At 39.5% G+C, this 13,175-nt stretch overlaps 1 protein-coding gene across 3 annotated transcripts in view; it reads left to right on the forward strand.

Moving 5' to 3' along the window:
* Positions 1–13,175, forward strand: part of IWS1 (interacts with SUPT6H, CTD assembly factor 1) — a 43,786-nt gene that overhangs the window by 5,856 nt on the left and 24,755 nt on the right. For all 3 annotated transcript variants that reach the window (XM_074399815.1, XM_003931592.4, XM_074399816.1), the window contains exon 3: positions 11,518–12,586. In XM_074399815.1, coding sequence (XP_074255916.1) covers positions 11,518–12,586 — 1,069 coding nt within the window. The remainder of the gene's footprint in view (positions 1–11,517; positions 12,587–13,175) is intronic.

The following is a 13,175-nucleotide window of genomic DNA, read 5'->3' on the forward strand; positions in this document are numbered from 1 at the left end:
CTTGTCATTTATACTGTTTAGCTCTTGTATTAAGGAACTGAGGCTACCCTGACCATTTCTATACATAAACATTTGATCATTTTTTATTGTTTCCTTAGAAAGCTGCCAGGAGAATTAACCAGATCAAAGAGACTCATTTTAAGGCTCTTCGTAGATATTTCTCTCCAGGAAGGTTATCTTAATTTGCTAAACCACTAGTACTTCGAGAGTGCCAGCTGTATTCTATAAGTGTTGAGTTCTGTATTAATATTCTTTTGCCTATTTAAAATGGCTTTTAAGAAGAAATTTTGATGTTTTCTCATTAAAAAAATTTTTTTAGAAGTAATGGGATATTAAAAGAGTACAGTTGTATTAAATGGAGCAGCGTGAATTACAGGTACAAAGCCTAAAAGATGCTAGTTTCCTGTTGAGGCTGTAACAACTTGACACAATTGGTGGCTTAAAACAACACAAATTTATTGTAATTGTGGAGGTCAAGTCCAAAATGGATCTCACTGGACTAAAATCAAGGCGTCACAGGGCTGTGTTCTTCTCTGGGGGAAGATACATTTCCTTGCTTTCTCCAGTTTGTAGTGGCTACCTGCATTTCTTGGCATTCCTTTCTCCATCCTCAAACTCGGCAGCATAGCGTCTTCACAACTCATTTTCTGACCTCTTGTTTCTGTCATCACATTTCTGCCTCTTACTCTGACCTTCCTGCATGCCCCCTGTAAGAACCTTTGTAATTATAATTAGGGCTACCTGGATAATCCAGGGTAATGTCCCTATTTCAAGGTCCTTACCTTGATTATATCTTCATAGTCCCTTTGCATGTAAAGTGACATATTCACAGGTTCCAAGGGTTAGAACATGGACATATTTGGGGGGGTTATTATTTTGCCTACCATGAGATGGTACTCACAGCATAATTTTCCCAATAATGATGCTTTAAGAAAAAATCCCCTTCTGTATTTTAGAATTTAGGCTAGTATTTTTTTTTTTAATTCATTTCACCTATAGTATTAATACACACAAAACACACACACACACACAGACACACACCCACACACACACACACACACACACAGAGTCTTTAAGATAGTGGTCAGTGTAGGAAATACTGATAAGATTTTAAAGACCAGTAATTTTTGCAGGTTTCTTAACCACTTTATTATAAAGCTTCTTTAGTTATTTAAAAAAAAAACATATTTTTTCTTAAAATAATTGTATATGTCTATAAATAATCTCTGACAGATGACAGAACAAGTCTCTTCTCAGACTGCCTGAAGAAAACAAGAGTTTACTGTTAACACATGTATGTAATGGGCTGTAAATCTTTCTGTCTAGGGAGTTTGTTCTGTCATTGATGGGCCTGCCTAATGGCCATTTCTAATAACATCTCTGTTTCTTCTTATGTGGATGGCTTTATTTTTTTCCTCCAAGCTTTGAAAAATACTCAGTAATCAAGATAAATGATATTTTAAAACTCTAATGCAAAAAAATACGATGAACAAAATATCAAAATCTTAAAAGTTAGGATCACTAACCATGCTGTGTTGGTCTATATTTGAGCCAGAGGGAAAAGGAAAAGCCAGTACCAGTTAATTGTGTCTTCAAATTTTAAATATTCAGTTCATCATGGATTTTTTGCATCAACTTTGATCTTTAAAAAGGTCACCTGTCTTGGGCCAGGCCTGGTAGCTCACTCCTACAATCCCAGCACTTTGGGAGGCTGAGGTGGGCAGATCACCTGAGGTCAGGAGTTTGAGACCAGCCTGGCCAACATAGTGAAACCCCATCTCTACTAAAAATACAAAAAAGTCGGGCGTGGTGGCAGGTGCCTGTAATCCCAGCTACACGGGAGGCTGAGGCAGGAGAATCACTTGTACCAGGGAGGCGGAGATTGCAGTGAGCTGAGACCGCAGGATTGCACTCCAGAATGGACAACAAGAGCAAAACTCTGTGTCAAAAGAAAAAAAGGTTACCTGTCTTTTAAAAAGCAGTTTTTCTTTTTCTTTCTTTCTTTTTTTTTTTTTTTTTGAGGCAGAATCTTACACTGTTGCCCAGGCTGGCATGTAGTGGCACTATCACAGCTCACTGTAACCTCCCAGGCTTAAGTGATCCTCCCACCTTAGCCTCCCATGTAGCAGGACCCAGGCATGCACCACTCTGCCCAGCTAATTTTTTTATTTATAATAGTGATGGGATTTTGCCATGTTGCCCAGGCTGATCTCAAATTCCTGGGATCAAGGCACCCGCCCACCTTGCCCTCCCAAAGTGCTGGGACTATAGATATGAGCCACCATGGCTGGCCCGAAAAAGGGCTCCATTGAGATAGATTTACATGCTATACAATTTACCCACTTAAAGTGTGCAATTCAGTGATCTTTAGTATTTTCTGGTAGTCCAACTATCACCACAGTCGATTTTAGAATTTCATTACCTAAGAAACACTTCTGCCATTACTTTTCTAATCTCCTCTTCCCTTTGCCTACCCCCTCCCCACCCCACAGTCCTCAGCAACCATAAGTTACTTTCTGTCTCATAGAGTCTCTGTCCTGGACTTCTCTTACAAACTGAATGATAAAATATGGTCTTTTGTGACTGACGTATTTCACTTACCATAGTATTTTCAAGGTGTATTCATGTTGTGTGGCATGTATCAGTACTTCATTCCTTTTTTGTGGTAAATAATATTCCATTATATTGATAGACTACATTTTATTTATCCATTCATCAGTTGATGACATTTGGGTTGTTTCTTTTGGTATTATGAATAATGCTGCTATAACCATTTGTGTACAGGTTTTTTGTGGATGTTCGTTTTCACAAAAAACGAATGGGCATATTCCTAAGGGAGGTGACTACTAACTCAGAAGTAATTGCTAACTCATAACATAATTCTGTGTAATCATTTGAGGACCTGCCAGACTATTTTCCACAGTGGTTCCACTGTTTGACATTCATAATAGCTGAGTATAAGGGTTCTGATTTCTCCATACTCTTGTCAGCACTTATTACCTGACTTTTTGATTATAGACATCTTAGTGTCTGTGAAATGGTATATCACTTGTTTTGATTTGCATTTCTCTGATGAGTAGTCATGTTGAGTGTCTAGTCATTTGTATGTCTTCCTTGGAGAAATATCCATTCAGATTCTTTGTCCTCTTTTTTGTAGAGCCGGAATCTCACTATGTTGCCTCAGTTGGTCTTGAATTCCTGGCCCCAAGCAGTCCTCCTGCCTTAGCCTGCCAAAGTGCTGAGATTACAGGCATGAGCCACCCTACCTGGCCTGTCCATTTCTAAAATTGAGCTTTTTTTTTCTTATTATTGAGTTGTCACAAAATCTTTAGTCTTTATATCACTTATTATTAGATGACTAATTTGCGAATACTTTTCCTGTTTCTGGGTTGTCTTTTTACTTTTTATGGTGTCCTTTGAAACACAAAAGTTCTTAATTTTGATGCAGTTCAATTTTATCTGTTTTTTTTTTTTTTTCTTGGATTGCTTGTGCTTTTAGTATCATACCTAAGATTTTTTTTGCCAAATCTGAGGTCATGAAGAGTTACCCCTATGTTTTATTCTAAGACTGTTACAGCTTTAGCTCTTAGACTTTGCTGTTTGATCAGTTTTGAGATTTTTGTATATAGTGTAAGATAAGGGTGTAGTTTTATTCTTTGCATTGTGAAAAGACTGTTCTTCAGCCATTGAATGGTCTTGGCATCTTTGTTGAAAATCTGTTGACCGTAGGATATGTGGCTTCATTTCTTACTCATATCTAACATTAAAATCTTACTTATACCTGCATCTGTCTTTGTGCATGTAGTAGTGTACTAACTACTATTGCTTTGTAGTATGTTTTGTTATTGGAGAGTATGAGTCCTAATATGTTCTTTTTCAAGATCTTTTGGCCCTGGGTCCCTTGCAGTTACCTATGTATTTTAGAATAAGTTTGTTGATTTCTGCAGAGAAGTTAGCTGGGATTCTGATACGGGGATTGCACTGAATCAGTAGATCAGTTTGGGGAATATTGCCGTCTTGGCAGTATAAAGTTTCTTCATCTGAGAACGTGGGATGTCTGTTTAAGTGTTCAATTGCTTTTACCAGTGATTTATAGTTTTCCATGTATACATATTGGATTTCTTTGTTAAATTTATAAGTATGTTATTTTCTTTGATGCTTAGTAAATGGAATTATTTAATTAATTTCATATTCATATTGTTCCTAAACATTTTTTCTATTTCTAGTCTTTTTTGTTTTTTATTTTTTTATTTTTAATTTCTAGTTTTATTTAATTGTGGTAGGGGAACAAACTTTGTATATTGCTATTCTTTTAAATTTATCAAGGTTTGTTTTAGGACCTAGCACATAGCCTATCCTGGAGAATGTTCCATGCACTTAATAAGAATATATATTTTATTGTTGAATAAAGGTTTTTTTTTTTTGTTGTTGTTGTTTTTTAAATAAAGATCTCTTCTTTTGCCCAGGCTGGAGTACAGTGGTGTGACTAGCTTTAACACAGCGGGCATGTGAAAAAATTATGGCTCACTGAACCTTGAACTTCTGAGCTCAAGCAGTCTTCTCACCTCAGACTCCTGAGTAGCTAGGACTACAGGTGCGTGCCATCACGCCTGGTTAATTTTAAATTTTTTTGTAGAGACTGGTTTTGCTATGTTGCCTAAGTGGGTCTTGAACCCCTGGCTTCATTTGGTCTTCCCACCCTGGCTCCTCAGCAGCACTGGAATTATAGGTATGAGCCATTGTGCCTGGCCTATTTCTTTAGATATCTGTTTGATCTAGTTTGTTTATAGTATTGTTGAAGTTCTCTTTTTTCTCATTGAGCTTACTAGTCTAGTAATTCTATTCAGCTGTTTTCTCCTTTTTTATTTATTTATTTGTGTGGAGGGGGGAGGGGGGCAGGGCAGGCAGGGTATCACTCTGTCGCCCAGGCTGGAGTGCTGTGATGTAATCTCGGCTCACTGCAACCTCCGTCTCCCAGGTTCAAGAGATTCTCCTGTCTCAGTCCCTGGAGTGGCTGGGACCACAAGCATACACCACCATGCCCAGCTAATTTTTGTGTTTTTTGTAGAGATGGGATTTTGCCATGTTGCCTAGGTTGCCTTCTGGATTTTTTTAAACACAGCTCTGATGGGGGTAGGGGATGGGGGTGGGAATGAGTTAGTAACCTGAAATCCTTTCGGCTTGCTGCTCTTGGCATGGTCTCACAAGCTGGCACAAGGGTGATTAGGGTCCCAGTGTTCTCAGTGTGGTGCACGTAAGCAAGGTAAAGCCTTCTTTAAGCAAGTAAGGGTTGAGCAAAAGATGGGAATCTCCACTTCACACCCTCAGTCTTTTCTAACTTAGCACAGCAAGAGACATCTGGGAGCAGGATGAGAGATGCTGAGACTCTGCTCTTTCTGGGAAGAAAACTCTCTAACTGAAACCAGGATGGAGAGGGAGCTCTGTGTTTCTGGCTACAGCAATCTGTAGTAGAGTCAGCCTCACTGAATTGTGAGGTTGAAAGGAGGGATTGATCTTGGATCAAATAACAGAGTCTTTAGCCTCTCTTGTAGAATTTGTGTAGGCATTTCTTCATTTGTCCTTTGCCGTTAGGACCATTTCTAGAGGCTTTAAGTGGTTGTTTTTTAATAATTTTCACTGGGGAGAAGGTCAGTAGAACTTCTGATGCTGTGATGCCAAAAGTCCTTGTGTGACTTCATTTTTATCTCTTACAGGTTGGTTAAACTTTTGCATACTCCCCGGTTTAAATCCCAAAGGGACCCATTATGCTTTGTTTCTCTGTTACTGCAGTCTGTATTGGGCCCATTGAGCTCTTTCATCTCATGTAGTTTCCTATAGGCGTGGTTGGGTGAGATCCACTGGGTCTTGCCTGTGGCCACACCTCCACAGAGAGCAGCCTTGTGTTGCTTTCCCGAACAAGAGATTCTTAGCAAGCCAGTTGTGGATATTTGGGGGCATGCCTGTATATTACAGGACATTTATCGTGTTGGTTACTGGGCATTAAAAAAATGCCAGTAACGCATCCTCCCTCGCATTGATGATGAAAAATAGCCTCTCAGATTTCCCACTGACCCCTTGGGTGAGGAGCCAGAATCGTCCTTGGGTTGAAAACACTGAAATGGATAAGTGAGCCGTAAGAAAGGAAACAAGAAATACTCAGCAGTGTAGAAAATGAGCGATTAAAGTATAAATGGAACATTTATAAAAATGGCAATGCAGCTATTTGTTTTCAGAGAATATTTAGTGACATGGAGAACTGAACATGTTACTTGTGATGCAGGATTTTTTTGGGATGCCACTTCCCATTGGCTGGAAACGTCTGTGGGCTGGCAGTGCCCCTACTCCGGCCTCACTAGACTCCGGGCTTGCTGCTTGGACTCACCCTGCCCACTCAGCCTGGCAGGCTGTACTTGATTTTTGCTAATGCCCTCTGCAGGCAGGACAGGCACGGAATGGCAAGGGGTGTGTTAGCGAGCAAGTGCGAGGTTTGGTCTTAGCACATAGCCAGGCGGGTCAGCTGCTGCAGTGGTAGGGCAGCTCCAGGCACCGACATGGGCGCGGGCTCTGTAGGATGCTGCAGCTGCACCCAGTGTGCTGCAAGTAACTGCATAGTAGGCGCCAGTGTCCAGATGAGGGGGATGTGGGGGTGCCTGAAGACTCGGAAATGCCAGGAACTGGAGGGCCCCAAGGGTGTCACAGCTCAGTTGTTCCCACTGCACCAGGCTTGGTGAGCAGGGGCGTGTTACAGCTCTGCTTTACAGAGTCCCAAAGTCTGGGCTCTCGAGAAGCACTGCAGCTCTCTTGGTTGTTTCTGGTACCTGAGCCTTGGCGAATGGTGGTTTGTCACGCCCAGCAACTTCTCCCCCATTGCTGGATAAGCGGGAGGGATGGGCACAGTGTTACAGCCCTTTTCCCATCCTCCGTGTGGCGGTTCCCAAGTTCTTTCCTGCGTCCAAGAAAAATGGGGTTACATGGACAACAGTGAGTGAACAGGGTGGAGAAGAATTTGATTGAGCGATGGAACAGCTCTCAGTAGGGAGGGGACCTGAAATGGGCAGCCCCTACCCAAAGGTGGGTAGTCCCCAACATGTGGGAAGTCGGGGGGTTTTATAGGCTCAGAATTGGGGAAGAATGGGTTGTATGTAGGTAGCCTTGGGAAAGGCAACATTTGACTGGTTAAAAAATAGTATTATTCAGAACCAATCAGGAAAGAGCAGACGAACAGGAATAAAGGTTCTCACTCCAGTCAGGGGCTCTGGCAGCTCAGTTTTCAGGGTTTAAGCTGTCTTTGGCTAGAAGGTCATGTTTCACCAGGGACCCACTCCTGTCTGCCTAGGAATTTGAAAGATAGAGGCCATTATTGTGATTCTAGGTCCTGGTTTAATTTTTTAAAGTAAATTTACACAGAGAAGAGATTGAAAGGACTAAAATGTAAATGATGGTGATCTTTGGGTGTGATTAGCATTTGTCTTATTTCTGCAGTGCTCATTAATCTTTCAACTCAAAGGGAAAATAATTTGCTAGAATACTGTGCCATTTTATATGGTAACCCCTTTTTATAAGCAAGCAACAGCTAACTCAAAATGTACTAAAAAACTCAAAATTTAGAAGAATTTTGAATTTTTGAACTTTTCCACGGAAAAATAGTTTCTTAAATTTAAAGGAAAGGTTATGATGGATAACCAGTAGTTATTTATAACTGCAGTGTGAATGATGGCTAAGAAGGAGGTATAAGGCATTATAAACGTTTAAAGCATCTAAGGACCCTCTGAGTGCTCAATTTCTTTTACTGTTACAACTAGGAAATGTCTTAAATTATTTTAAAATATGACATTAAATGTCAGTTTCAACTGTTGATTTGTTGTACTCATCTGACTTTTTAAAAACTGTCTTTTGGATTTTTTTAAACTTGCAGTTTAATTGCTGAAGCCGCTCTAGAAAGTTTGAATATTGTTTTAATAACTTTTAAGCTTAACTGTATAATTTCCAGCATACTTGTCCCAAATTCTGTGGTGGTGTTGTCTAAGTGTATTCCTTAGCTTGAGTCTGTCAAACTAGCACTTTTTTACTATAGTGATTTCTTCCTTTTTTTTTTTGCCCTGTTGTGCCACACATAATGCTATGTTTTTGTGAAACTCAAAAAATTCATGAGGATTCCTGAATTTCACAATCATTGTCTTATGCAGTGTCCTTGTAAGGGTTATTTGTTTTGGAATGCTACACCAAGCGTCAGGAAATCCGGGGTAGAGTGTAGCGGGTGAGTTTTAAATGACTGCCTAGTGTCTCTCACTTCTTTGAGAGTGGCTCCCCGTGCTGTTTCCTGCTCCCCTGTAACTGATTGAGTTACAGTTTCTGATATTGCCTTGACCAGTTAGGTCATCTCTCTTGGGGATTTATAATTTAGGTTCTAGACATTGAAATTTATTATGTTTATAGCTGAGTCATGTTACTGATGGTACTCTTATAGTAAAATGATCCTTGAGTTCCTTTTTCTAAGCTTTCTGTGCTGCATTGGTACTTAACCTTCCAGTCTTTAGTCTTTCAAGTCACTGATCCTGAGAAGATTGTTCTTTTTTTTCTGGACTTAGCCAGAGTTGATTCTGTTATTTCAACTAAAATAAATCAAGTCACACATAGACGTGGCATTAAAGTTATGTGATGGGTATGCCGTGGAGAGCATTCCAGAAATCAGTTACAGTTTTCCCTTCTGCCTTCTGCTTTAATTGCCTCTGATGGTACTGTGTGCTTCTCCACCCTCCCATCTGAACTCAGCCATCACAGAGTACCTGCAAACATGCCTGTTGTCTGCACACCTTTTTAAAAAAAATTTTTTTTGAGGTGGAGTCTCTCTGTGTCGCTCAGGCTGGAGTACAGTGGTGCGATCTCAGCTCACTGTCTGCACACCTTTTTTTTGCAGCTCAGTTTCACATAGATGCACTTCTAGTACACTTTCAAAATACCATATGCATACTTTGTGAATGGTGCGTGTCACACTATAACATTACAGGATGCCTGGCTGGCTCATTAGAGAGCAGCTCTTAAGGTCAGGCACTGAGACTTAGCCCGGATTCTTAGCATCTTGCACATAGTAGACATCAAATAAATTCTTGTTGGATTAATTATTCCTCACTTTATGTTATTCCCACTTAGCGCCTTTATTACTCATTTAACAAATACAGGTTGAGTTTCCCTTATCCAAAATGCTTGAAATCAGAAGTGTTTTGGATTCAGAATTTTGTTAAGTTTTGAAATATTTACATATACACAGTGAGCTATCTTGGTGATGGGACCCAAGTCTAAACATAAAACTCATTTATCTTTCTTATATACGTAGCTCAAAGGTACTTTTTTACATTATTTTAAATAATTTTGCACATGAAACAAACTTTGTGTTAGGTGCTTATGTGTGGAATTTTCCACTTGTGGTGTCATGTCAATGCTCAGAAAGTTTCAGATTTTGGAGTTTTCTGAATTTTCAGATTAGGGATGCTCAGACTCTACCTACCATGCATATGTACTGGAGAGCATTTTGCACTCTGAGGATACCTCAGTGGGGAAAACAAACCAAAATATGGCTGCCTTCCTAGAGCTTATGGTCTAGATTGTTAAATTTTCCACATGCATTCTTTTAAATTATGAAGTATGGCTAAAGTAAGCTTTAGGCAACATACAGAGTATTGTACTGTAAGATTCTGTGTTATCTCTCTAGTCCTAATATCGTTTTAATAGGTAAGTGCCAGTTTCTGTGGGATAATGGAGTCTGTGACTGACCAGGAATCTAATACAGTCCTGGGCTCAGTGCCTGGTGAGAACTGAAGAAAAATACAGTTAGGAATTTGGGGAAGTTTATGATTTTGGAAACTTTGCTGAATGTGCTATATTTCAGTGACTGTATTTCATGGCAAAGAAGCAATGACTTTCTTTGCCATGCTGTGCTGTCATAATGGTGATAAAATAGGAAAAAACTCTTCAAACATTTGCTTTGTAGGCTTATTTTATGATTTTTAATAATCTTTTTGAATTTGTAGATGCAGCATACTTGGGTAAGTAAAAGTATGGGTTTTATGAGAACATTTTCATGCAGTTTATCCTGTCATTGATAACAATTCTCTTGTCACTTAACTATTTCATAGCATGATGTTGGGCTATACATTATTAAAGGCTCTCGGGTCCTTGAAAATTGGTCCGTGGTAGGTTCACATAGCTTCAGTCACATATCTAACAAGAAATATTTGGCTCAGTAAATTTTTAAGAGGGAATACTCAAACATGAAAATACTTTTTAAGCTGGAATACTATTCACCAGTTATTTTTATTTTTCTATTTAAAGTTGAAATACCAGATGGGAGAAAAAATTCAGCAGATCTTAAAACACTTGTATTTTGGCATGTTTAATTTTGTATATTTTTCTCTGCATTTTAAAAACCATAGCTATAGTATGCACATATCAAGTTTATACTCCAGATCATGTTTTCAGAGTAATTATTTCAAGTAACATTATGTGTTGGTGTAGTTAGATGAAGCTGTTCTCCCTAAAACTGAAGCTTTCTTATTTCCAGGGTTACTAGAGATAGGACTATGACTACTGTAAGCCTCAATTTTGTTATCATGAGAAGTACTATTATGAGGAGTAAATGAACGAACAGGATAGAGCCTATTGTGGTATTGGCTTTTAGTGGGTACTTAGGAAATGTTAACTTCTCCTTTCTTTGTTTGCTTAAATTATCTTGGGAGAATGTGCCCATGTTATTTGACCCTTTAAATAAATTAAGTTTTATAGTTCTTATCCCCTAAATAATCTTAACTTTATAAAACCCAAGAATGTTCCTATATAAAAGAACTCGGTTACGTGTTTGCTTGTGTTTCTTTGAAAAATAGAGTTCTTTTTATTTTAATGTGTGTGTGTGTGTGTGTGTGTATAAAATTTTTTTTTTTTTTTTTTTTTTATAGCATCTCGCTCTGTCGCCCAGGCTGGAGTGCAGTGGAGCTATCTGGGCTCACTGCAACCTCCGCCTCCTGGGTTCAAGCAATTCTCCTTGCCTCAGCCACCCAAGTAGCTGGGATTACGGGTGACCACCACCATGTGCAGCTAATTTTTTGTGTTTTTAGTAGATATGGGGTTTCACTTTGTTGGCCAGGCTGGTCTCGAACTCCTGACCTCAGGTGAGCCACCACGCCTGACCTAGATTTATATTTTTGCAAAAAGAAGTATGTATGAGGAAATTAGCTTTAAAAAAAAAAATCTAGTTCTTCACAGTTTTCTATAGTAATCTGAGGATATGCTTTTTGAATTTGTTTGGATGAAGGCTGGTTATATTTCCCCATTTGGGAATCCAAATAAAACCATTTCACAGATTGGTTTCCTGTGTGGTAGTTCTATATAGGTATATGACAAGAATTCTCAGATTAGGTGCCCATATTCCTACATTTTAAAAAATCACTGGAAATTTTTAACATTTTACTATTAAAGTTTTTCTTTTTTATACTTTTTCTAATTTTTTCTCACTTTACTTTTCAGAATGAACCTAGTGATCGAGAAGATGGCCTTACCAAAGGACATCATGTGACAGACTCTGAGAATGATGAGCCCTTAAATCTTAATGCTAGTGACTCTGAAAGTGAGGAGCTTCACAGGCAAAAGGACAGCGACTCTGAATCTGAGGAACGTGCAGAACCTCCTGCAAGTGATTCTGAAAATGAGGATGTCAATCAGCATGGGAGCGACTCTGAGAGTGAGGAGACCAGGAAATTACCTGGTAGTGACTCTGAAAATGAGGAGCTTCTTAATGGGCATGCAAGTGACTCAGAAAACGAAGATGTTGGAAAGCATCCTGCCAGTGATTCTGAGATTGAGGAGCTCCAGAAGAGTCCTGCCAGTGACTCTGAAACAGAAGATGCTCTAAAACCTCAGGTCAGTGACTCTGAGAGTGAGGAACCCCCAAGGCACCAAGCCAGTGACTCTGAAAATGAGGAACCTCCCAAACCTCGAATGAGTGATTCTGAAAGTGAGGAGATTCCTAAACCTCAGGTCAGTGACTCGGAAAGTGAGGAACCCCCAAGGCACCAGGCCAGTGACTCTGAAAATGAGGAGCTTCCCAAACCTCGTATCAGTGACTCAGAAAGTGAGGACCCTCCAAGGAACCAGGCCAGTGACTCAGAAAATGAAGAGCTTCCCAAACCCCGAATCAGTGATTCGGAAAGTGAGGACCCCCCAAGGAACCAGGCCAGTGATTCTGAAAATGAAGAGTTACCCAAACCCCGAGTCAGTGACTCTGAAAGTGAGGGACCTCAGAAGGGACCTGCCAGTGACTCAGAAACTGAGGATGCGTCCAGACACAAACAGAAGCCAGAGTCTGATGATGACAGCGACAGGGAGAATAAGGGAGAGGATACAGAAATGCAGAATGACTCTGTCCATTCAGACAGCCATATGGACAGAAAAAAGTTTCACAGTTCTGATAGTGAGGAGGAAGAACTCAAAAGGCAAAAAATGGACAGTGATGAAGATGAAAAAGAGGGTGAGGAGGAGAAAGTAGCGAAGAGAAAAGCTGCTGTGCTTTCTGATAGTGAAGATGAAGAGAAAGCATGTAAGGAATTACTTTGGGCTTATTATCACTGGCTTTACTCATTGTCTAAGCTTGTAACTGTGGAGCATTGTATCCTCTTGGTATGTCGGATCTGTATTCTGTTATTCAGCATAATATTCTAAAATATCACTAGGATACTCATTTCCCCTGGTTATCATAGTCTAAGCTTAATAGTAAGTTTCCTTTGAGTTCTGTTAGCACACATTTATCTCTGACTGCCTTAGAATGATAAGTTAAACCACAGGTCAATGGGAATATCAAATATTCTGTTTTTTGTTTTTTTTTTTTTAATTGGAAGAGGTAATGTTTCAAAGAAATATGTTTACATGAAAACCCCTAACTGTATTCCAAGTTAGCCATGGGTCTCTTTGACACTTAGTTCACTAGATCCCATCCAAACAGTAACTGAGCTCCCATAGGTACGTCTCTTTATTTGTTAAACATTGTTGAATATTCAGATACAGGGAAGCTTTGAGGGCTTTCTATGTAGAAACACCATCTCTGCAGAGTGTTTCAGTCTCTGCTACCTAAGACTCCATTTTCACTGATAATAAGTTTTACTTGTTGACTTTTTTATGAAACGTATCTT

The sequence above is a fragment of the Saimiri boliviensis genome, chromosome 5, assembly GCF_048565385.1.
Source record: "Saimiri boliviensis isolate mSaiBol1 chromosome 5, mSaiBol1.pri, whole genome shotgun sequence".
NCBI lineage: Eukaryota > Metazoa > Chordata > Mammalia > Primates > Cebidae > Saimiri > Saimiri boliviensis.